This window comes from Falco punctatus (assembly GCF_963210335.1).
Source record: "Falco punctatus genome assembly, chromosome: 1".
Taxonomy (NCBI): domain Eukaryota; kingdom Metazoa; phylum Chordata; class Aves; order Falconiformes; family Falconidae; genus Falco; species Falco punctatus.
This window is the reverse complement of record NC_137580.1, coordinates 111,456,714-111,479,246: the sequence shown is the minus strand read 5'-3', so window position 1 is coordinate 111,479,246 and position 22,533 is coordinate 111,456,714. Positions and strand designations below refer to the sequence as shown.

Below are 22,533 nucleotides of genomic sequence, written 5' to 3'. Positions count from 1 at the left end.
TTGGGGTCTGATATTGACATTAACCAACCGCTTACAGCGATCAAACACTTGGCATCAGCGGTGGCAGCTCCCACTGGAGTTTTACAGAGCGTTTCCTTTTACAGCACATTTTCTTTTTCCACAGGATTTATTCAGGTTCTATAGCAGGGATTCAGGGAGATAATCACGTACATTAACCAGGGCACTGAAAACTGCTTCGCAAACAAGATTGATCAAAGCAGCCCAGGACCGATAGCAAACCCTCCATAATGCAGTTTGCAAAACACTTGCCAAAACAATTGACTCCTGGTAAAAAATAACGCACTGGGCAGCCTGGGGGGTGGCTGTGGCCGGGCGAGGGGCCCAGCTCCAGCAGCCGGAGAGCTGGTGGCTGGGGACCTCAGCAATGAGGAAGGGCCAGGTCTGGCTCCCCTTGCCCAAGGCAGGCTCCAGGCTTTGGCATTGGGATATGAGCACCCAGGAGGAGCAGCTGGCTGAATCCTGCCCCAGGACAATGTGGGTGCCAGGATGGCAGGTCACTGGGGTGCCTGGCCACATGCGGAGCCATCCCGCTGGGCAGTGCGTGCCACCCCATGGGTGCCTCATGAACAGGCTGTCACTTGCAGGGGAGAGCCATGCAATTTGCCAGGGGTCAGACTCTGCAAGGCTTTTCCCCTGGCAGAAGCTGAACGCCGGGCTGAGCTGCTGGCAGTGCCTCCCTCTCATGCTTGCATCTCGTTTCTGTGCAGCTGCTTTGCAGCGTATCTCCGCAAGGAGATCGGGAGCTGCCAGCACTTTGCTCGATGCATCAGCCACAGGAGGATGATTATTGGTGATTGCGATGAGGAAGAGTACCCGCAGCCGCCCTGGCTGTGATGTTCACGCTCCAGCTGCAGCAGGCAGGACCTGACAGAGGGGGTTTGTGCTGGTAGGGTGAAATGGCCAAATTCCACTTTGTGGGGAGCAGCAGCCCTGCTCTGAGGTACCTGGGTGTCACTGCTATGCCCACACCCCTCAGGACATGCGGGGAGAGCAAGGAGGGGAATAATAAAATAAGGTACTTTCCTGGTGCTGTTGTTTTTATCAATTATTGGGAAAAGAAAGCAATCGATGGAGCCTGGAGAAGAGCAAGGAGTCAAGCAGAGGTGCAGGAGACACGCTGGAGGAGAGAGGGAAGGAAATCCTGCAGGGAGAGGAGATGAGAGCAACATTTCTAGTTTTCTGCTGTGGGCACATGCTTCAAAACATATCCATGTGCCATGTCCGTGACAGGGCAGAGCAGAAGTAACTGGCTAAGTTGTAGCAAAGCGGGTGTAGGTTAAAGAAGAAAAATCTCCTATGGGGGTTGTTACTATGGAGGCGCAGCATGGAAGCAGAGCTGGTGTGATGCTGCAGCCGCACTGTCAGCCCAGCTTTTGGTTCCCAGACCTCTGCATTTATTATGGCTGTGCACAAAGTCTGTGTTTTTTGACTTAAAATTGCCTGGGATTGGAAATGCATCCTGTGGGGAAGCGTGCAGCCACAGGGCAGGAGGAGCACAGCCTTAGATGGCAAACTGCTCCTCACCGCCAGGCCCTTTTTCCTGTGAAGTGCCTTATATAGTGCACTCAGAGGAATTTATAAATAAATGCTTTTTGTCATGATTCAGGAACGCATCTCCTTCCGTGGCATTTGAAGCACTTTCTTCCATCAAGGCCGTGTTCCTTGATGTGCAAAGAGCAGTGCCGAGTCCACAGCACCCGGCAGCAGCTATGGCCAGGGCTGTGCTGGGCAGGAACGGGGCTCCTGCACCTCTTCTCGCTGCTGACTGCTTTGGGGAAGGAGGCAGCATGTAACTGGGATGGGCTTACACTGGGATGACAGAAGCAACCACCCACACTGAAGCCAGCTCTGTGGACCATTGACTGTAGCCATTTGGGTTCATGGCCATTGTTTTATACCTTGTCTCTTTGCATCTGGGTCCACAGGGCAGCTCCCTCCCGCCCTGGGCTGATGGCACCCACGGGTGTCCCTGGGACAGGCAGGGCAGGAGGGAGGCAAGCACTGCTTCTGCACCCACTTGCACCGGGAAAACAGCAGGAGCACAGGAGTCCTCATGGGCAAGCCTGGGGCTCCCGTTGTGCAGGACAGACAGGACGAGCATCGCTCAGCAGCTGCCTCTAACCTTAAAACCTGCCGAGCCCCTGTCAGCTGCCTCAGCTCAAGATTAATAGTACAATAAAACCAGACTTGGTGATTATCACTGTATCACACATGAGCATTAAGTAGAAACTCATGGCAGTGGGAACAGAAATCTGACTTACAGCAGCTCAGATCCCTCCCCACTAATGAAGCTCCTTCATTGGTCTGGGATGGCGTAGCAATACACGCTGGCAACCTGGCTCTGCCAAGGGTGATGGCATCCCGACCCACAGGCCTGGCTCACCCACGGCAGCAGCACTGTGAGAGTGGGTTTGTGTTTGCCAGATACCAGAGCTCCTCAGAGGAGAAAAAGCGGAGGGCTTTCTCCACAGCTCAGTGCTGGGAGGGAGGGAGCTGTCTCCTCCAGCCCAGCCGGGCTGTCCGCGTGCCTCACGGGGCCATAGCCAGGCTCTGTGCCCATGGTGCTGCCACCCTGATGCAAACCACGGCTCTGGCCTGGCCTGGCAAGGGGAGAGCCAAGGCTCTGTGCCTCCCAGTCTGGGATGCTCATAAAAAAGATTCACAAGACTCAGATCTGTTGCCTCAACAGGGACTTGGCAGAGCTATAAATAGCCCAGCCAAGCGGCGTGCAGCCAACCTGAGCAGAGCTGCTGCCCTCGCAGCCCGGCACTCCTGGGAGCCTCCCGGGATGACCGGCTCTGCTGCTTTGCAGCACAGCATGGGGGAGCCTGCCCGCTCCGGCTGGACAAGCCTGGACCACAGCCTACAGGGACATGGGTCTGCCCCATCACCACTCCTGGGGCTCCCTGTGGGCTCCCCATCTCTGGCACCCCAGGGGGACTCCAACCTCCTGCCTCTCTCAAGTAGGTCTCGCTCTGGCAGCTGCCCATTATCTGCCTGGGCATGGCCTCTCCCACGCCTCAGCCCTGAGATCAGCACCTGCAGCTCCCTCCGGTCATGTGGAGCCTCTGGAAACATCATCATGAAAATATTTAGTCCCAATGCCACTAAGATGGAAGCTCATAAAGGGCTGTAGCTGAGCCTGTTACTGCATCAGCACTGGCATCCAAAAGAGAGGAAGGCATGGTCCCGGCTGGGGGTGGCCTGTGGTGACCCAGCACATGTCAGTGGGTGCAGGGCATCACCTGCATCCCAGCAGGATGGGCACTGTCAGCTCTCCTGTCCTGCAGAGGGAGCAAGAAAAGTCAGCCTGCAAGAGAAAGCAAGAACATTGCTCCAGGGGTTCAAAGTGACCATCAGTTAATTCCCAGAGCAACGCAGAGGGTTCTGTAATTTGACAGCTGCAGCCCAACCCTCCACTCTGACCACATATTTTTTTACTGACACTTCACTTCTTGACCAGAGCGGTGCTTGGTGCAGCCCCAGGATGACTGCAGCTCCCATGTGTGCAGTGCTGGCCAGCCAGCAGGCAACCTGCAGCCATTCCCCAGCCCGTGCACCCAGGCTTGGAGCATTTAGCTCCAAGGGAATGCTGATGCCCTCAAATTATCCATCTGAAGGCTGAAGGTCAGGTCCTATGCTGCCAGTGGTAGTCTTACAAACTTAGTGCCGCACCCTGCGGTGGTAGTCCTCACTTGCTTTTCTGCTGCCTTCTGGCTTCTGCTATCTTAAGGCTGAAGATTAGGTCCAGACCTATTTGGGGATAGTAAATATTTTATTTGCTGGGAGTTTTGACCAGTATCTCAAAGACTGCAAAGGTCACACCAGGAAATATCCACTTCATTCGCAAAAAGGATTGGTCCATTCCCAGACCGCCTGCTCGCAAGGCAAAAGCACAGCCGAGGAGTGAACTCCAGCCTGTCCCCCGAGTGCTGTTATCAGCTGTAGCCTTCTCTTCCTTGAGCAATCAAATTAGATAGATCTCAGTACTCGAAGAGGTCTCCCTGGTTCTTAAGGCCACACACGCAATTAAAACTGGTCTCATTAAGCGCCAGCTGAGCCCAGCAAGCGCTGTTTCCATCTTGCTGCTGGTCATACCAGGCAGTGCTGTGCAGGCATGGTGGTGTGGAAATGGGGACGGCATGGGAACTGGGACTTTTTTTGGTTTGCTGGGCTTTTCTTCAGGTGCCTTCTGCAAAGGATTTCTTGGCACCTCTGCTCAAGTGAAATGGAGCAACCAAAATGGGAGCTGGCTGGTGGCCAGTTTAACAGATGGGCCTGCAGGGGCAGCCCTGGGGGCAGGTGTATGCCTGGAGCACATTTATCCAGGGCAGGAGCCCCGTGCGGGAAAGCCAAGTGGCTGCAGCATTGGTGTCACACCTGCATGCCAGGATCCTGCTGCCCCTGCTGCTCCCTCGCTGCTCCAGTGCAGGACCCTGCGAGACCCCACAGGCAGCTGTGTGAGCAGCAGAGGGTTACAAGTGTGAGTCTCCTCCGCTGTTTCCCACCCTGAGGTCTGCACAGAACAGGCAGTGCGGGGTTTGACTGCCCACCACCCTGGTGGGTACCCTGCTGCAGGACTGCTGGCAGTGGGGCTTAGCTTGGCTCTGGGGTCTGCCACCAGACATACATCCCTGTCACACCTGGTACAAGGGTAGAGCCAGGCCCACCCCAGCAGCAAGGTTCCCCCCAGGGGATCAGGCCCTCCCCAGGCGGTTACCCATAAGGGGACCAGGTCTCCCCAAGGCAGGGGATCACTCGCAGGAGTCAGGGTTACCACCCAGGGCCCCAAGGCAGAGGGGACCCCCGCAGAGGAACCACGGCCCCCTAAGGCAGCAGAGAGTCCGCCAAGGGGGTTCATCCCGGCAAGGGGTCAGGGCGGCGCGGACCCCCGCCCCCCGGCCCAGCCGCGGCCCCTCACAGCGCCGGACTACTCCCTGCCCCCGCGAGGCACCGCCCCGCCCCGCCCCGCGCTCGCCCCGCGGCATTGTGGGATGAAACAGGATGTAGGCAGAACAGCGCGGGCGGACGGGCCGGGGCGGCGGGCCGCGCCGCGGAACAGCCAATAGGGGCGCGGCGTGCCGGGCAGCGCAGCCAATGCGGGAGCGACGGGCCGCGCGCCGCAGCGGGCGGGGCGGTATTTGAGCGCGGCGCGGCGGCGAGGCGCAGAGCGCTTGGCGCGGCGCAGGGAGCGGAGCGGGCTGAGGCGAGCGGGTCCGGGCCTCCTCCCACCTCCTCTTCCTCGGTGCCGTGCCTCACCCTCGCGGGGTGGCTCTGTCACTGTGAAGGTGAGCGACGCCGGCCGGGGGGGCGTGGGCCTCTACGTCTCGCCTGACACCGGTCGTTCCTTGGGCGGGGGGGAGGAGGCGGCGGCTCGGGCCCTGGGGCGGGGGGGGCTACTGGCGGCGACTGGAGCCCGCCCCACCCCGGTGCTCCGCTGCCGCTGCGTTGCCGGCCCCGCTACAGGCAAGGTCATCGCTGCCTCGGGCGCCCCCGGGGCTCCCCCCCGTGAAGGTCACGCAGGGCTCCGGCCTGCACATGCGCCCGGCTCCAGGGAGCCGCCTGCCCGGGCCCTCTCTTGCGCTGGTGGGGAAGGGACTGTGCCGCACCCCCGTCTCGGGGCCCTCCCCTGCCGGGGTGGGCGAGGCGGTGGGTGCCGGCCTTGGGCCTCGTCCCCGTCCTCAGGCTCCGTGCTGACCCGGTGAGAAGCGGTGGGTGCAGGGCTTAGGCCTTGTCCTGCTTCTAGGGCCCCATCCTGCCCGGGGAGGGAAGGAGTGGGTGTGGGGGGTTGTGTCTCGGCCCATTTCAAAGCAGCGTCTTGCCCTCTTGAGGGAAGGGATGGTTGCTGAGCTTGAGCATCATCCCCTCCAAAGCACCATCCTGTTGTGCTGGGGTTGGTGCTGGGCTTGAGCCCCATACTCCTTCCAGGACCTCGTTCTACCCGGATGAGGGAAGGCTTGGGTGCTAGCTTGGGCCTAATCCCGTTCCCATGGCCTCATCCTGCCCTGGAGCAGCTGCCAGTGCTGTGGTCTTTTCTTCCTCCTTCAAGACCCTGTGCTGGTGAAGGGCTGGCTGCTGGAGCTGTACTGCTACCCCCTTCCAGGCTCGTCCTGCCCTGGGCTGAGTGCTGGGGCTTTTTGGCTTTCTTGAGAGGACCAGACTTATGTGGCAAGACCCTGAGGGCCAGGTGTGATCTTGGTGGCTTAGGGATAATGTGTGTGTGTATGTGGTGGTGCTGGGCTGCCTCACAGGGAGGTTGCCTCTAGAACCCCATGGGGGAATGAGCTGAGACTGGGGCTGCTCTGTGGTGGTCATTTGGGTGGGTGGAGTGATGCTCAGAGATGCTCCCTGCCCTGTGGTGGGTGCAGGGGACCTTCCTCCCAGCATGCTGCCAGCCGCGCCACCCTCCCCGCGCCCCCCCCCCCCCCCCCCCCGCCCGCGGTTGGCACGTGAGGGATGCTGTGCCCTGGAGCAGTGCGGTGCTGGGGAGGGCAGGTTGGCCAGCACTTGCATCTCTACTGAAGGATGATCAGTTTTTTCTATAGCGCTGTTGGCCCTTGGCGGCATGGGCCTGCACTGAGATGCTCCTTGCCTAAACAATGAGGAAAGAAGATGCTTTTTGCAGGTCACTCAGTGGCTGGTTATGTAATGGCAAATGCCCTCTGAACTCGGCGTGCAGTGGAGGTGTGCAAAGGCCATATGTGTGTGAGGACTTGGTTGCCCTCTTCCCTAAAGAGGCTTTCCTGGAAGAATAACCCACAAGTGAATTTCTGCTACTTCCCTTTTCCTGTAGGCTGGGCCCTTGAAAGACTTTTCCAAGGGTTTGCTGGATTCCTGGGTAGTGAATCCAAATGTACGGGCAGTTGGTTAGGCTGTTCTGAGCCCTGTCTTGTCCTGCCAGGGTTTCTGGGCCACAGGCTCACACCCACTGGCTTAAACCGGAGGGGAGCAAACTGCCTGGAAGTGGCTTTTCCAGAGCTGTGGTAGGGGCGTGTGCTCTGTTGGTGTTTGAGCTCAGTGCCTGTCATTCTTCCTGATGCTATTAGGGTATGTTAATAGCAGTGCTCTATTAAACATTGTATCTAAAATGTATAAATTAAGGTGGCGATAGAAGTCTTCAACTGCAGGCAGAGTGAAGAATTGAAGTATTGTAATCATAGGGCTGCAATTATGTAACTGGATTTTCTTTCTCTCTGGATAGCAGGCTCCTTTAATTGCTGTAACAAAGCTACTCCTTCAGTTTTCTGGGACTGTTCCAGCAAGCAATCGTTGCAGCAGATTTTCTTTGCTCCCCAGTAAAGCTAAAAATGTGTAGTTTCACTATTTCAAAATATGCTTGATAGTATCACTCTAGACTTACAGCATTGTAAAAGGTTTTAGGAAACATAATGGTGCTCTACAGGCTTAATTGGAGGCACTCCTTGCCATTAAGAAGCTTATTCCCACAAAGTTTTAATATGCTCTGGTAAGAGCTGCTGCCAGGGTAAGCAGCTATGGTCCTTCTCAGCACAAACCTTTGCTTGGCTGCTCCCCCAGATAATGTTTGCATCCTCACCAGGCCTCACGTGTGGCTTGGGAGTGAGGGGTCTGGTGCCTGGAGGGGTGTTGGCCTGCTGCTGGCTGGCACACTCCTGCATGGGCCTCCTTCCCCAGGGTGTGTGTTGTGGCCTTTGCTTGAAGAAAGGCTGCAGGGCTGGGATTGCAGGATTTCAGTTTTCTAGGAAAATGTGAACTGCACTGGAAAATTCCCAATGCTGAATGGCTCCCTGGAAAGGCCATGCAGATCTGTGTGTAAATGGCTTCGGTTATTGGTAGGAAGCACCTGAACTAATTTATAGAGTGAAGGGGGCTACATGCTCTGCTCCAGTACACTGCTTTCTAGTTTCATAAAGGTCACAGGCAGCACTACCATGCTGGTTTCTAGTGTCTGTGTTGTGGTTCACAAACTGGGGGGGATAGGGGAGGCTGCTTTGCCAGGTGCTAGCTGTTAGCTCTGTGGTGGGGCTTGCTTCCTGCTGCCTCTGTTTCTAGGCTGCAGTATGGTGTTACCCTGTTTCTGGCTTGTCAGACCAGCTTTGTCCCGTGGGAACAGCTGAAGTCTGGGTTTCCGTGGCAAAGCAGCAGTGAGCTGAGGGGATGGTAATAGGCTAAATGTGGAACAACACTCCTTCCAGGCTAAACTAGCAGCAGTAACTGTAACTCCTGGCAGGGGGTGGAGTAAAGCACTGCTGCTGTTAACATGCTTCTGAAGCCTCCCTTGCTGGTAACAGACAGTCTGGGATCTGTTGCTTGCAGGGCTCTGAACAGATGATGCTCCAAACTGCTGGTGCACCTGGAAGGCAAACTTGGCTGTAGCCTACTGATGTATGAGGGCAGTGGCTCTCTGCAGATCCCGTCTCCTCCCACACAGTAAGCTTTCCCTGCCTGTGTTCAATGCAGGTGGTGATATTGGACTATCTCTGATCTAACCTCCAGACAGTGCCAGTGCTACAGTGCTCCAGCTATAAAGGGGCACCTTAGTCTGGGACTGCTGTAGGCTACCCTGATAACCTCACCCTGACCATAACAGGGCTTTTTAGTATCGGCTTGTGACGCAGCCTGTGATAGAAAGGACAACCTCTGATGCGCAGGAAGCTTCTCCTTTCTTGGGGAGGGATTAAAGGAATCTATGTTCTGCCTTAGGTTCACGATGTCTGACAGAAAGGCTGTGATCAAGAATGCGGACATGTCCGAGGACATGCAGCAAGATGCTGTAGACTGTGCTACACAGGCAATGGAGAAGTACAACATAGAAAAGGACATTGCAGCATATATAAAGAAGGTAACTACGGGATGAGGGGGCTGCTCTGGCTGAGACTTCCTGAAGCTCTTGAGTATGTGTGCCTGTCATGAGCCTGAGTGTCTGGGACTTCTACTTGCGTGTTTGGAGGGAGAAGATGCTTTCTTCTTGGCTTCTTTACTGCTATTCCCAAGAGGATGGAGTGACTTCTCCAAGGTCAGAGGAGGGCTATGGCAGAGCAGAGCCAGGTCTGTTGCTCTGGCAAGCTCTGCACAAACAGTGGGAGTGCTATCCCTCTGGATTTGCCAGCCTAGAAAGAGCTGGCTGCAGTCTCTGTGTAGGACTTACTCCATGGATGCTGCTGCTTGCTTTCAGTACTGGTACAGGGTGGGATTGCTCTGTTTCATTCAGAGTGGGTATCTGTGCATGTTCCTGGCTCTGGGGTGGGTGGTGTGAAGAATGATGGGGCCTTGTGCTGGCTGGCAGGGTTGTGAAAGGTGCTACTTCAAAAACAGTGCAAGCAGCTGCCCTGGCTTCTGAAGAGGTCTCTCCCTGTTTGCAGGAGCCAATTAGCTCAAAGTCTCATGCCTGATGGCATCTGGGGAGCTGTCTGTTCCCTCTGTAGCCACTTCTCTGAATGGTCAGGCAAAGAGCTTTTGAAGGAGGAAAGTATGACTTCAGATGCAATGCAGTCCTGCACCTGGGCTAGCTTTTGGGACTTGCTTGTAATCTGTGCTTGAATGTAAAGGATTCAAAGGTGTCTTCTAACCTCTTGGATCACTTTGAGGCAAGACTTAACTTAAAGTGCTTGGGGCAATGCAGCCTGTAAAGTGAGTGCAACAGAAGGCACCCAAAAAAAGTTGGCCTTTATATCCTGAGAGTGTGTTGGGAGGAGGGAAGCAATTTGACACACCTTCATGGCCTGGCAAGAAAGCCTTTCCCTTACTTCAAAGGTTACCTGCAAAGAGCTCAAACTGTTTTGCTGCTTTCTGAGGACAAACGCTTGCTTTAATCTTGAGTGTTGAGTCTTTTCTTCTGCCTCTGTCTCAGGGGAGGTAAGGGTGTCCTTAGGAGTTGTGTATGAATTAAGGGGAGGAAAATGGTCTTTAACCCTGTCTTCCCTGCTAATAGGAGAAGGCTAGCTATCAAGCCAGCATTTGGCTTGCTTGCCTCTGACCTCTTAGGTCTGTGTGCTGTCTGGCCTGTGAATTTGCCTGCTAATTCTCAATGCAGACTTTGTCTCTTCATGTGAAGAAGAGTCCCAAACAGCAGAAGGCAGACTTCTCCTTCCTTTTTTTTTTTTTAGGTGACCTTTAAGCTCAAATGCCTTGCTGGAGCAGACATGCCAGAATCTTTTTTTTTGTGAGTGGGTTTGGAATGGGAGAGGAGAAATATTCCCCTGAGCTAGCCTACACGCAGGGCTTGCATAGCACTGTACCAAGGAGGGCTCTTGCATCTGCTCTTTCTGCCCAGGGCTGATGGGTGCTCCAAGTCTCAGGAGATCACTTGCTTCTGTTGGATCCTTCAAACAATCCAGTGCGGAGGCCTGGTTGCATCAGTCACTACCTTGCTTGATACAGTAGTGTCTTGCAGTGGGGAATCTAGAGATGCTGCAGCTGGGAGGAAAGGTGATAGTGTGTGAACAGAGCCAGCTAAGAGTTTGTGCTTAGAACTATTTTCATGTGGGCTTTTTTGGCCTTAATGCCTCTCTTCTCTTTCTTCAGGAATTTGACAAGAAATACAACCCAACTTGGCACTGCATTGTTGGCAGAAACTTTGGCAGCTATGTAACACACGAGACAAAGCACTTCATCTATTTTTACTTGGGTCAGGTTGCAATTCTTCTCTTCAAGTCTGGATAGGAAGTAGGAACAAGTGAAATTTGGACTGTAATGCACTGATGGCTGAAGCCACAACTCCCTTTAACATGGCTATGCCGCTGCATGGACTGTATACTATATTTAATGTGTATATGTTGCAGTAAAAATCTACTTCTGTTTAGTTGCCTGGGAAGAAGGCGGCATTTTTTTTGTTACTGCTTTTTTTTGGTTGTATTGCACTAGGAAACCTGTAAATGCTTAAACAATGGCCTTTACGTGGAAAGAAATAAAACTATTCCACAACAGCTCCCTCAGTGGTAACTCCTTCTTTGAGGCTGGGAAAACTTTGGGCAGGCCAAAAAGACCCTGACTTCCTTACTGAGTTTTATTAGACTGTTAATCTTGTAACAAGGAGCAAAGCCAGTGTGAGCCTCTGTACCCACCCTGCAGACTGTAGAGAGCTGGCTCTCCCAGTAACCTCAGTGCAGGTACTTAGACCTTCCCTGACAGCTGGTGGGGTGGCTCTTGATTATGTGGCTTTCACACACAAGTTGAACTCCACCTTGGACTGTGATAAACAGACTTGCAGCTGGCACCCTCGGTGTTCTCTTTCAGTGCCCGTATTTTTGGCTCTGCTGAAACATTGACCTAGACTTGTAAGCAACTCAGCCTGGTCTAGAAGACTTCAACAGATAACCCCCTGAGCTGCCGCTTGCTGCAGAAAGCAGCATCCTGCGGCTGAAGTCTTTAGACCTTGATACTGAGATCGAAAGCCACGTGGCCCATCCCTGCAATGGAGTAGGATATCAAATTGGTGACTACTGACAACAGCTCTATTTGGTGTGTTCTTAGCCAGTTGTCTCAACACTGCCTTAACTTGATGCTCTCCTTAAAGCAAGCTAGTCGTGTGGAAGACTTGTAAGTGGCCACTGTCTCTTTTATTTTTAATTATTTTCTGTAGCTGATAAGCTATTTCTGGAGGACTGTTCTCCATGTTCTGATATCTGCTTTTGTTCTTAAAGCACAGTACCAAGAAGTTTAAATTTACGTGTGATGTTTGTGTGGAGGAAACTCATGTGACATCTGCTTCAAAGGCAGACAAATGTCTTGGTCTCAAATAGGTTCAGCAGTGATGTTGTCTTAGTATGTACTGACTCTTGGATTACACTGCAGGAAGTTTTTTTTATCTGGGTGGGGGGAAATGCTGTGTGATGGCAAGTAAATAGCGGGTGCTTGTCATAAAGTCTATTTATTGGTTTGCTAACTAATGCATAGACAGTATCACTGGGCTGGTGAGTGTAATGTGTCTGAGATTAGTGTTGGTAGTCAGTCACTGCTGGGGGAGAAAGGGCAGAATGAAGGGAGCTCTTCATTGTGAGATGACTTGACCCAGGTTGACTACTTCCTGAAGTAAAAGTCCTTCTTGTCTCTGTGCAAAATCCAAAGTATGCCTAATTTTGTAATATTGATAGAACAATGTTGTAACTAGAAAGAATGTAGCTGTCATAACTTCATGTTGATGGAAATGTCTGCACTGGAGTAATGTGCCTTGGATTGTCTGGGGCACTCTTGTGGTCTTGTCTATTCAGAACTTTGCTCTGGGTCTGAAAGGAGAATGTTTTGGGTTTTTTTTCCAAGCATGAGTCTAATGTGAACCTGTTCACGGTCTCTTGTGGAGCAAGATCTGTTCCCTTCATAACTGCAATGGCTCAAATACCATTTATTTTTTTCAAACATTAAAGGTGAATTGACACATTTAAACAGCCTCTAGTTTCTTCTTCATTTCCAGCTGTGCCAAGCAAAAACTGTACTTGGCCAGAGAGAGTGAGCTGCGAGTTCTCTGCCCTGGAATATGCTGATGACCCAAAGAAGGCAGGTCTGCAGAGGGAAAAACTTGACCTGAAGAACATGTGGCCAGTCTGTGCTGGTGCTGACCTCTAGCCTGGCTCCAACACTGCACCAGAAGGAAGGGTTAAGGGGAGTGTGTCCTGCTGTGGCCCTGATGAGATGCTTGTGTGCCAAGTAACCTAGATATGAATGCACTGGGGATAACCTCTTAATGGCTTCAGACAGACTGGGGGTGGTAACAGTTTGAGTCCTGTACGCACTCAAAGGTGTCTCCCTGCTTCACAGGAAAGTAGGTTTTGCCTTCAGGCTTCCTGCCTGTGCTCAGTAGAGGGGTGAGACCTGAAACTTGCCAGTTGCCTGAAGCTGATGCATGTTTAATGCCTCTTGCACTGCAGGGACTGTGGACGTGCCCTTAAACAACCCCCTTCAGCTTGCTGTCTTGCTCCTGATGCAACATAAATTTGAGTTTGTGGCCTTCCTGGGATCTTGAAAGCTGTGGGCATGTACCAGCTACAATAGTGCAGCAGCTGCACTGTGGGATGGTAACACTAGCATGAGAAACAAGGGGAAGGTGAGCTGTGGATGAACATGCTTCATGCTAGGCAGCTATAAAATGAGCTGACCCCAAAACTCCCGAGCAAGCAGCAGCGTGGCTGTCATGCACAGGCAATCTGCTGTGACCTACCCTTGGCAGTGCTGAAAAATAGAGGTGGTTTTAACTTTGGGGAGGAGCTGGGAGTGATGTTCCTCCTCCAGTAGGCCCAGCCAGCCTTTTAGCTGGAAGTGTGGTTGCTGGGCAAAGCTCCAGCTGTACTGGGGCTCTGTACTCCTGGCCTGGCTAGGTCTGGATTAATGCTGTAGCTCCAAGAAAACATTTGCAGCCTTGTGGGGCTGGGTAGTTGAGCTCCCTTGGTGCACAGGGCTTTTAGTCAAAGCAGCTGGCAAAGAAACTGGCTTCTGGATGCCAGCTGCAGCACAGGAGGCTGTTAATCCAAAGTTAGGGTGAAAAAACTTTTCCAACCTGAGTTCCATTTGTGGGAAAGCACCACTTCTAGCCACATATCCAGTGTCTGTGGTGCTGGTGTAAATTGGTCCCTGGCAGGACAGCATGACCTGGCACTGACATACGCAAGTAGAAGGGGTGTTTGGTTCTTCCTTCTGTGTGTTGCTGCAGCAGGAGTCCTGCTTCAGGCTAAGGAAATACTCTGGCTTGCACCTTTAGCAATTAGGCAATGAAACAGTCCTGCTCACCTCCCCGTAACCCCTGCAATGGACAGTGGTATCATCCTGTGTCCTCAGCCTTCTCCCTAAACCATCTTTTGCATTGTACAGGGGCTCAAGGTGCAAACTGCCTGAAGTTGAGCAGTGCTTTCCCTCCACAGCTGAGAGCAGGGTGAGGTTTTAACATGGAGCTTTCTGTTCCTGCTGCCTTCCCCTCCCGCTCCCCAGCAGCTGTCTGACACAGCTTTTTGGCTTCGACTTTTTCCATTGCTGGGCTCCACTTTGTCTCTAGTTTCCATCAGGCACAGGTGTCCTGCATGATGCCTTGGAGTGTTAACTGTTCCTGTGCTGGAGGGGCCAACAGTGTCCCCAGGACGGCTGCTCAGGTTCGATGGGGGCCTGAAGCTATTTGGAAACATCTGGATCTAGGGCACTAAGTGGAAGGTATGTATCTGGTGGGGGACATCTGGAGAAAGAAACCATTTCCAGATGTGTTTGGGCAAAAATGCTATTTAAATGTGAACTCGGTATATGGTACTGTCCTGCCTTACAAGCATTTGGAAAACGTCTGACTGCAGGGGAGTCTGAGGTGCTGGCTGCTGTGGGTGGAGGTCTGGGTGCAGGACAGTGTCCGCAGATGTGCGTGTGCATTCACTGCAGGTAACGGTGCAGTTTGTGGTTGGGGAGTATCACGTTATTTTCTTTTGTACAAGCCAAGTTACTCCTCATGTTGAATATTTCTTCCATATGTGGCCTTACAAAAGCAAAGCTCTGCAGCACTGAAGAGCAGACAGGCTGTTTTCTGGTAGCTGTGCTCCATGTGTGTGTACCAGACGTTGCCTAGGATTCATTCTTCTGCAGAAGGAGCATGGTGTAAAGCTACATGAGAAATTCTGTGACTGTTAACAGGGAGAGCTAGCTTTGCTCCCTGCCTGCCTGGCACAATGTTCTTCCCCCTTCTCTGTGACCACCTGGGACTCCAGGAAGGGACAAAGTGACAGTGCTGTCCTCCCTACACTGAACATTCTGCACAGGGACTGGGTGTTGCACCCTGCTCCCATGGGAACAGCCAAGGTGCAGGTCCGTGCTCTCCTTCCATCCAGCAAAGCCAGCCTGCGGCACTGCCATTGCAGTGTTAATCTTCCCCAAGCACGTGGAAGCAGAGCCTGTCACTGGTAAATCCTGGTACCCAATGGACATGTTCCTTCTCGCAGTACTTTTGCGGGAGATTTGAGATGAAGAGAGAAAATGTGGAAATCATTTTTATCTCGCTTTCTGTCTCCGACGAGTAAATCCTTGGGAGGCTGGTGCCACGCGGTGAAGGAAGCAGGGCTGTGCCATCCCTGCCCACCCGAGGTTTCCCTGCTTTGTTCTATTTATTGAGCAAGGATTCTGACACCCTTTCCCAGACTGTGACTCATAGCAGCGCTGTCTGTGCCTAAGCCATGTGTCTCAGAGCGCTTTGTAGATACAGGAGCTGAAGGAGCCTTGCAGGAGCCAACTGTGTTTATTAAAAGATGATCAGATGTTTCCTCCCTTAAGGGCAGTGTCTCTAGCTGAGGCTGAGTAATAACTCATTACCAATGAGACAAATAACTGCTTATCATCAGGTCAGTGCCTTCACCAGCCCTGCTGTCAGCCGCAGCAGGCGCCATGCTTCTCCTGCACTGAGCACTGGTGGTCTCGGCACTCAGCGCAGGGGGTTAGAAGGGAGCTGCCCTGCTCGACGCCGGTCCGGTCCCCGTCCCTGAGGAGGGGCAACCTCAGGCTCTGCTCTGCTGCTTAGCAGGGTTTGGCCCTGGGTTAAGCTCGAGGAAATTTTTCCTGCCCTGGTGTGGCTTGTTCCCTCCTGCCTGTGGAAGCAGGCTGCTGTAGTGGCCTCCCAGTCCATGTCTTTCTGTCGTAGTGCTGGGGACTCGCAGCAAATGCACCAGAGCCTGCTGTGGCCTGGTGGAAAAATCGATGGTGGGCCAGCGCAGCGTGCCGCAGAGGCACCCCGGGAGCGCTGCGGGGGCTGTGGGTGAGGCGGGATGTCGTGCTCTGCCACGTCTCCTGTCCCCATGTGCCCCTTGCTGCCCAGCACAGCAGCGCTTGCTCGCTGGCCTCTCTGGAGAGCTGGGAGACATGGGGCCAGGACCCTCGCAGACTTGGTCAGAGGCTTTCCTCAGACGCCATCCTCTGGCGCGGCCGCCACGGCCCTCCCTGCCAGATGCCATGGCATCTCTCCATGTCCTTTGTTCCCTCCCTTGCTTACGCGTCTCTGTTGATTTATGGCCGTTGCAGAGCAGCCTGACCGCAGCTCAGCTGCTTGCCCAGACCCTCGGCGGGCTGCGTGCCCTCGCCCCGGGTCTGCTGGGCGGGGAGGCTTTTGGGGAGAGATCCAAGCCCCTCATGCTGTAGGGCCCCCCTGCATTTAAACATGTGCGTGGCCTTTTCTTTCACCTCCTTCCAGCCTGGGTGTGAATGAAGTGCTTTCAGGGGGAGGAGATTGCTGGGAGCCTCACTCTCCCTGTGCATTGGTTGCAGCCCATAAAAGCATCCGAGGAATTCGCAGTCCCTGTGCGTGGTGAGCGCAGTGAAAGCCGCCCTTTGTTCCCGCAGCCCCGGCCACCGAGTCCCACACACCCACGGGGCTGGAATCTGCAGAGCTGGACGCGCGCTCCCACCGGGTGCACGTTGCCCGTAGCGGCCCTTGCATGGGTGCCACGCTCCACCGAGGCCATCGGGAAAGGGGTTTCCCACGTCTTACCCCAGCCCCGGCAAGCAGCGTGGGGTGAGCAGCATCAGGCACTGCCGGGCCACGATGAAAGGATTTCCTCGGGCTTTACCAGCAGGTGAAACGCCAGGCGGTACACACGTGTGACCTGAGCCTCAGCCCTATGCTGCTTAAGCTGAGTCAGAGGAACGGAAATCCCTTCTTACACAGATATTTTTCCACAAAGTGTTCGATTACAGGTTTGGGGTTTAATCTCGCACCCATCTCGTGCAGTTTCCCAGCTGGCGATGCCACTTGCCCGCTGCCTGCTGGGGCTGCTCCGGCAGGGAAGGACGGAGGGCTGACACTGAGCCAGGACGTGCCTCCGCTGCAGCCTGCACACAGGCGGCTGGCACCCAGCCCAGAACATGGCTCTGGAAAAAAAATAAATGCCTTTTTTGTTTTTGAGGAAAGCCCAGAATGCTTCAACAAGGGCAAAACCTCTTCCTAAATCCGGTTCTAGAAGTCCTGTTTTCTCTAACGGTTCAAAATGACCTGGCCAAAAGCATCTGTTCCTCCGTGGCCCAGCTTGGATGGGGTAAACCTGGACCTGCACTGCAAAGGCTCCCTTTGAAACTGCGGCTTGCAGGGGGACTGAGGGACAGCACCCATGTGGCCCCCTTCCAGCAGGGTCCCCACCCATGGGTGCTGGTGGTCCTCCTGGCAGGCAGTCCCTGGTCCTTTTCTGTGTTGTATTATCAGAAGAAACCCATGGGGTGACTCAGCAGGTGCTGGGTGCCAGGCCAGGGCTTTGACGCTACTGCTGTCCTCCAGCAAGACTGACACAGGCAATTCAGGCAGCCTGGGCTGGCTAAAGATACCGTATTACTTAAATATTTTATAGAAAATCATTAAGCAATTAATTCTGGCAGGTCTCACATCACAGAAAAAGCAGCTTCAAGTCTGTGCAGTAAACAGGGCAGCGCTTCCTGGTCATTCGGGATGTCTTCTTGGAGTCTTAACTCCAGTCCCTGCTTCAGAATAACTATAATTATCTCTTATTTGCCATTATTGTTTAACATTTTTAGCATTTGCAAGTGCAAACTGTTACAGTTTTCCATGCAGATACAATCAGTAGCCAGGGTTCACAATGAAAGCAATTAAAATCCTGTGATTATTACAAGCCTGCATGTCTGTACAACAGCTTCAATCTGCATAACTTGCCAAGATGTAGGCTAGAAACTCAGACAAATTTAGCATTCATTTAGTAACCCAGCAAAGCTACTACCTCTTGCTGCCTCCAATGATTTGCATCTATGGCACTTTTTGGAAGGACGTGAGCGTTGAGGGGAGGGGAAAAAAGCATTTTCTAGAATACATCCCTGGAGAATATACAGCAAAGATAAAATTATGCGTATGAATTATGCATATGAATTATGATTTCACTCCTATTTTTGTTCAGATTAGCTCATGTTTGGTGCGCATCCCTGGCAGGTTGCTGGCGGTTCGGCAGCTAGCAGAGTGTGCTCTCCAACTCCCAGCAGGTCGCTGCAGTTTCAGGTCCTGTGTTCCCTGCTCCAGCAGCAGCCACCTCCTGTGGGCTCACAGAACTGCTCGGGGATCTAGCCCACCGGTAACGACGCAGCCCCTGCTCCTTCACCCGGCTCATGTCTGGGCAAGTAGTTTTTCTGTGTTAATTTATGGCATCTCTTCTGAAAAAATAGAATAGATCAAAACAGATTTAGATATACAACTAAAAAAGCAACTGTGTGCTATTTTGTGTAGAGGGGGAGGTGTCGGCAGGCTCTGCTGCCACCAGCCAGGCTTCGCTGGTGTCCCCTGGGTCCCACCATCTCCCGGGGAAAGCAGACATGGAAACATCCAGCCTCTGCCAGCTCTGGGGAGATAAAGCCTGGGGAGAGGAGCGCAAAGGGGAGGCAGTAGCAGCGTTTCCAAAATCTCCACACCAGACTCGGCTGCAATCCCAGCACACAGTCGATTAAAGCCATGTTAATTAAAGCCAGCAATCCTTCCAGGGGAAACAGCTTGGGAATCCTGAGCCCTGTTTCCAGGAGGGCTGGTGACCCCAGCCTACGGGCATTCCCGTGTGAAAGGAGGTTTAATGGCCCTCGTTGCAGGGGAGGAATTATCCTAACTAGCTAAATCACCAGGGCTCCTGAACCAGCGCAAGGAACCCAGTGGGGGGGGGTCCAGGCTGGGTGGGTGCAAGCACGGGCACCCTTTCTCTGATGGGGGTGTGCTGGGGGCTTGTGGATGCTCCTTCGCCAGGTCCTTCCCTTGCCCTTGCCATCCCACATGCCCTGTCCCATCCCCACGTCCCAGTCCCATGGAGTAACATCCCTGACAACCCATCAGTCCTTTGCATGAGAAAATGAGATTAGGAAAGTATTCCAAGTATTTGTGTCTGTTGTTCAGTGGCAAACAAGCCTGGAGCCAGCACTGTTTGTCTCTTCAGCTGGCCCACAGCTTGGGAAAACAGCTGGGAAGGCAGTGGGAGACAAGTATCCTATCGAGGGCTGAATTTGCAGATACCTTTGGGAATGGTAAAAGTGTAGCATGGTGCAGACGGGGGCACTCGCTAAATCCTCTTCCCAGGGAGGGAGTACCTGCATGTGCATGTCTGCAGGCACCCCTCTGTGGCCGGGGACTCCCCGGGACAGCCCCTGCTCCTTCACTGATCTCAGGTCTGGGGCAAGTAGCGTTTCTGGTCCCACTGTCCCCTGCTCAGCTGCTCTTGCTCTCCGACCTGCAGAAGTCGCCTGAGAACCAGCGTGGCTCAGGAGGATGGCACCGCTCATGGCACTGGTGTGTAACACACAGGATGCTCCGCAGGGCACAGGCAAAATGCAGGCACCTTGTGCAGCCACATGGACTTCCCCGGATGGATGAGCACGTCAGAGGATCGGGGATTTTCGTAGGTTCAGGTATTTCTCATCTGCTTTGAAATGCTGCTGATAAGAAGTAAAAGTCAATAAATTTGGACAGTCCCGGGAAAGAGAAACAAAGGCAGGACTGGCAGAAATAGCGGAGTCTGGGAAAGCCTGGGACTGAAATCCCCCAAAATTCTCAGCTGAGAATTTTGGACCAGTTTATTATAATAAGGTTAAGATGAACTCTCTCCATTTTGCCTTTTAGAGGAAGAGACACAGCTGACAAATCTGAAAGGCAAGGAGGAGGCAGGGAGAACTGGCAGCAGCTCCCAGGTCATCACTTTGACAAAATCAGCAGGTATCTGCCATGCCCTTGAGCTCTCTATTGTGGCTTCTCTTTAGTTTGGCTTCCCCGTGGCAGCTGTCACCATCCCTGCATTATCAAAACACCTGCCTGAATTGCAAGGAAGTCATCCATATATTCAACAGGAATATAAATTTCCAGGAGCTCTTGGGGCCTTGAGATCAGAGCAGCTAAACTGGGGATTTCTGCTGAGCTGTGCTCACACCACCGGAGCTGGAATTTCTCTTTGCCAGGATGGCTGCCGGGGGGGCTGCAGGGAGGTGGGGATTGTTTAGACAGGGGTGGTAAAATGTTGTCAGCGTTTGCCTGGCCTCAGCCCCGCTCCCTGGCAGCTGGAGGAGCATGGATCCCACAGCAAACGGGGCCAGCTTCCCCCGTGGTCCGGGGGCACGGCACGGTGCTCGTCTGTCCTCCTGGGGCTGAGCCACATCCCAGTGGCATCGCGGCTAGTGGGACCCAGCCCAGGAGAAACAAGCCCACGTCACACAGCCCAGGGAGGACACCTTCTCCATGTGTTCTTAAGGCAAAGGTGGCTCCTGAAATCAATACAGGAGATTCCTCTGCAGCCTGGGGAACCATCCTGTCCACATTCTTCCCTGAGACCTTCAAAGGAGCTGAGGAATCCAATTCCCGCTAATTTGCTTTGAAAACACCAACGTAAAATTGTAATTATGGCATGCTGTATTGCAGGGGAGGAACAATCTGACCAGACTGTAGCTACGTTGTTTTCCTAAGACATCACTTTTGATGATTTATTAAGACTCACATTTTTAACAGTATTACGTTGGTTAATGTTGGAAGATGTTCCTACAATTAATGAAAATTTCATAGACTGACTGGGGAAAAAAGAGACCATTTTATGTCCCCTACCAGATGGCTTAGACCAGCTGCTCACTTTTTTCTTTGAACTGTGATTCTAATGACTTCTCCGTCCTTTGAAGTCTGCTTCTGAGCTGCTGAACCAGATGTATTTGCATGATAGTAGCAGAGCATGTCTAACGTTGGAGGACTTGTGCTATTTTCCCTCACGGCCACTGCTGGATACTGCATGACGTTTGCTCTCATTTTGGGGGTTTTGAGGGGTGAGTAAATGCAAAGGCTCACCAGGTGCTGGTAAAATGTGTCTTGGTGTAATGTGGCTGGCTTCTGTGGAGTTACTCCCTAAACCCACAGCATCTTTACCCAACTCTCAGCTGGTTTTATTCCTTTATAAACCCATGCAGTGGTGTCAGTCTGCTTTCAGTCACGGATTTTTTAGGCCCTCCCAAAAGCAGGGGCTGCTTGCACATTTCAGCGCCGTTTTGAAACAGAGGACAAGAAGAAAGGAAGAGCTTTAAATATGTATTAAGAGGTTTTAAAAATAATAAATCACAAAAGAAAATGGTGACAAAAAGGAACAAAACCAATAAAGGTCCCCGAGTGTGGGTTTGGTAGAAAGCAGAGAAGCTGGGGAGGCCACACAGCATTCCTGGCTTTGAAATGTCAAACCCAATGCAGTTCTGCCTGAGTCCGTCCCCAGATGCTGTAAAAGCCTGCGGGATTGCGGAGCGGCAGTGGGTGTGAGCCCAGATCCTGGCTCTGGCACGGCTGCTGCATCCAACCCACCGAAGCTGCAGGCACACAAAAGGCTTTGCAGGATGAAGTGACATAGAGTGGGTGCGAGGGGTCTCCCCATTCCATCCCCTCCCAGGCAGGGTCAAACCAGCTCACAGGCGATGGCGGTGTCACATGGCACCTGGCAGTGCATGGGAGAGTGCAGCTCCCAGGCAGCACTTACCCACCCAAGCTTTCACACCAACACCATGCCTGCGTTTCTTCTGCCAGTGATGAAGACCCTTGCACAAAGGCTCTGCCACAGTGAAGGTGGCCACGTGTTCCTCTTCTTCGTGCTGCCTCCCAGAGCACTTACCCAGCAGCTGCTCTCCCCAGAGCAATGGCTGGGCTGGGATGGCAGAGAGCTCGCTAAAATCATCCTTGCACAATATTAATATGCTTGAGGCTGTCTCTTTGCTACATGTTTCACTCTGCCTGCCTCAGAGCCCCGTTAGGGACTTTTGGGGAACAAATAATAAAGAATAAATGGAATGATAAAGGTAAGAAGCAGAGCAATTAGCCATAACCAGACAGCCCTGGGCAAAGAAGAGAGCCAAGGCGCTGGCGGTGCAGCACGTACTTTTCTTACTCAAGGTGCTCAGTCTGATAAGGAAATGAAAGGAAGGTAAAGCGAGGTAAACCGGAGGCAAGACAGTCTCTTGAGTGAGACCTTGGATTTGCTGTTTGTGACACAGCAGAGGACACCGTGCCCCAAGCCTGCAGCCCTCCCGCTCCTTCCGGGGTGATGCAGATCCCGGTGTTGGCAGCTGTCCACGTGCAGCAGGGCGGTAACACTTGGCTTGTCCCTGTTCAAGTGTTATTTCCCCATCAACTGGAGCCTTTCAGTCCTTGGCTTCTCTCCTGGGATCCTATTCACAACGAAATGTGGGAAACTGTCAGTTGATTTGATGTTACCTATCAGCAAGAAATTAATTCCAGGTGAGGTGCAGATCCTATCTGCACTAATGTCCTCCAGGCGAGCAGGTTTCTCTTCCCAGCTGCCAGTCCCTTGTGTCCCCAGTGCAGTAAATCTGTGATGTCCCCTGTCTGTGCCTAAACCAGGGACAGGGCAAAGGTGTGGAACAGGAGCAACCTGTAACAGTGCAGCAGCCCTGGACTGCGGTCTCATTTCAGGTTACATCAATCACTTGCTGCTGCTTTTAAAGAAGCACGTGTAGAAAAGCATGTGTTTAGAAAAAGTGGAGCGTCCATGATGGATAAAGTCTGCGCAGTTCCCCCAGCCCGCACCCCGGGGAAGCATGGCGCATGGCTGGGTGGCGAGGCCAGCCCTCACCTTCTGC

The 22,533-nt window shown here is 53.1% G+C and overlaps 1 protein-coding gene across 2 annotated transcripts; it reads left to right on the top strand.

Annotated features, from left to right (window-relative positions):
* Nucleotides 1-5,150: 5,150 nt before the first annotated feature.
* DYNLL2 (dynein light chain LC8-type 2) lies at nucleotides 5,151-10,925 on the top strand. Of its 2 annotated transcripts, XM_080374253.1 has the most exons (3): nucleotides 5,151-5,309; nucleotides 8,704-8,842; nucleotides 10,525-10,925. In XM_080374253.1, exons 2-3 carry the CDS (start codon nucleotides 8,711-8,713, stop codon nucleotides 10,660-10,662), a joined length of 270 nt encoding a protein of 89 aa, XP_080230379.1. In that variant the 5' UTR covers nucleotides 5,151-5,309; nucleotides 8,704-8,710; the 3' UTR covers nucleotides 10,663-10,925. The 2 variants fall into 2 exon arrangements, with proteins under 2 accessions (XP_080230379.1, XP_080230378.1); XM_080374252.1 differs by lacking the exon at nucleotides 5,151-5,309 and having other exon boundaries at nucleotides 8,684-8,842.
* The last annotated feature ends 11,608 nt before the right edge of the window (nucleotides 10,926-22,533 follow it).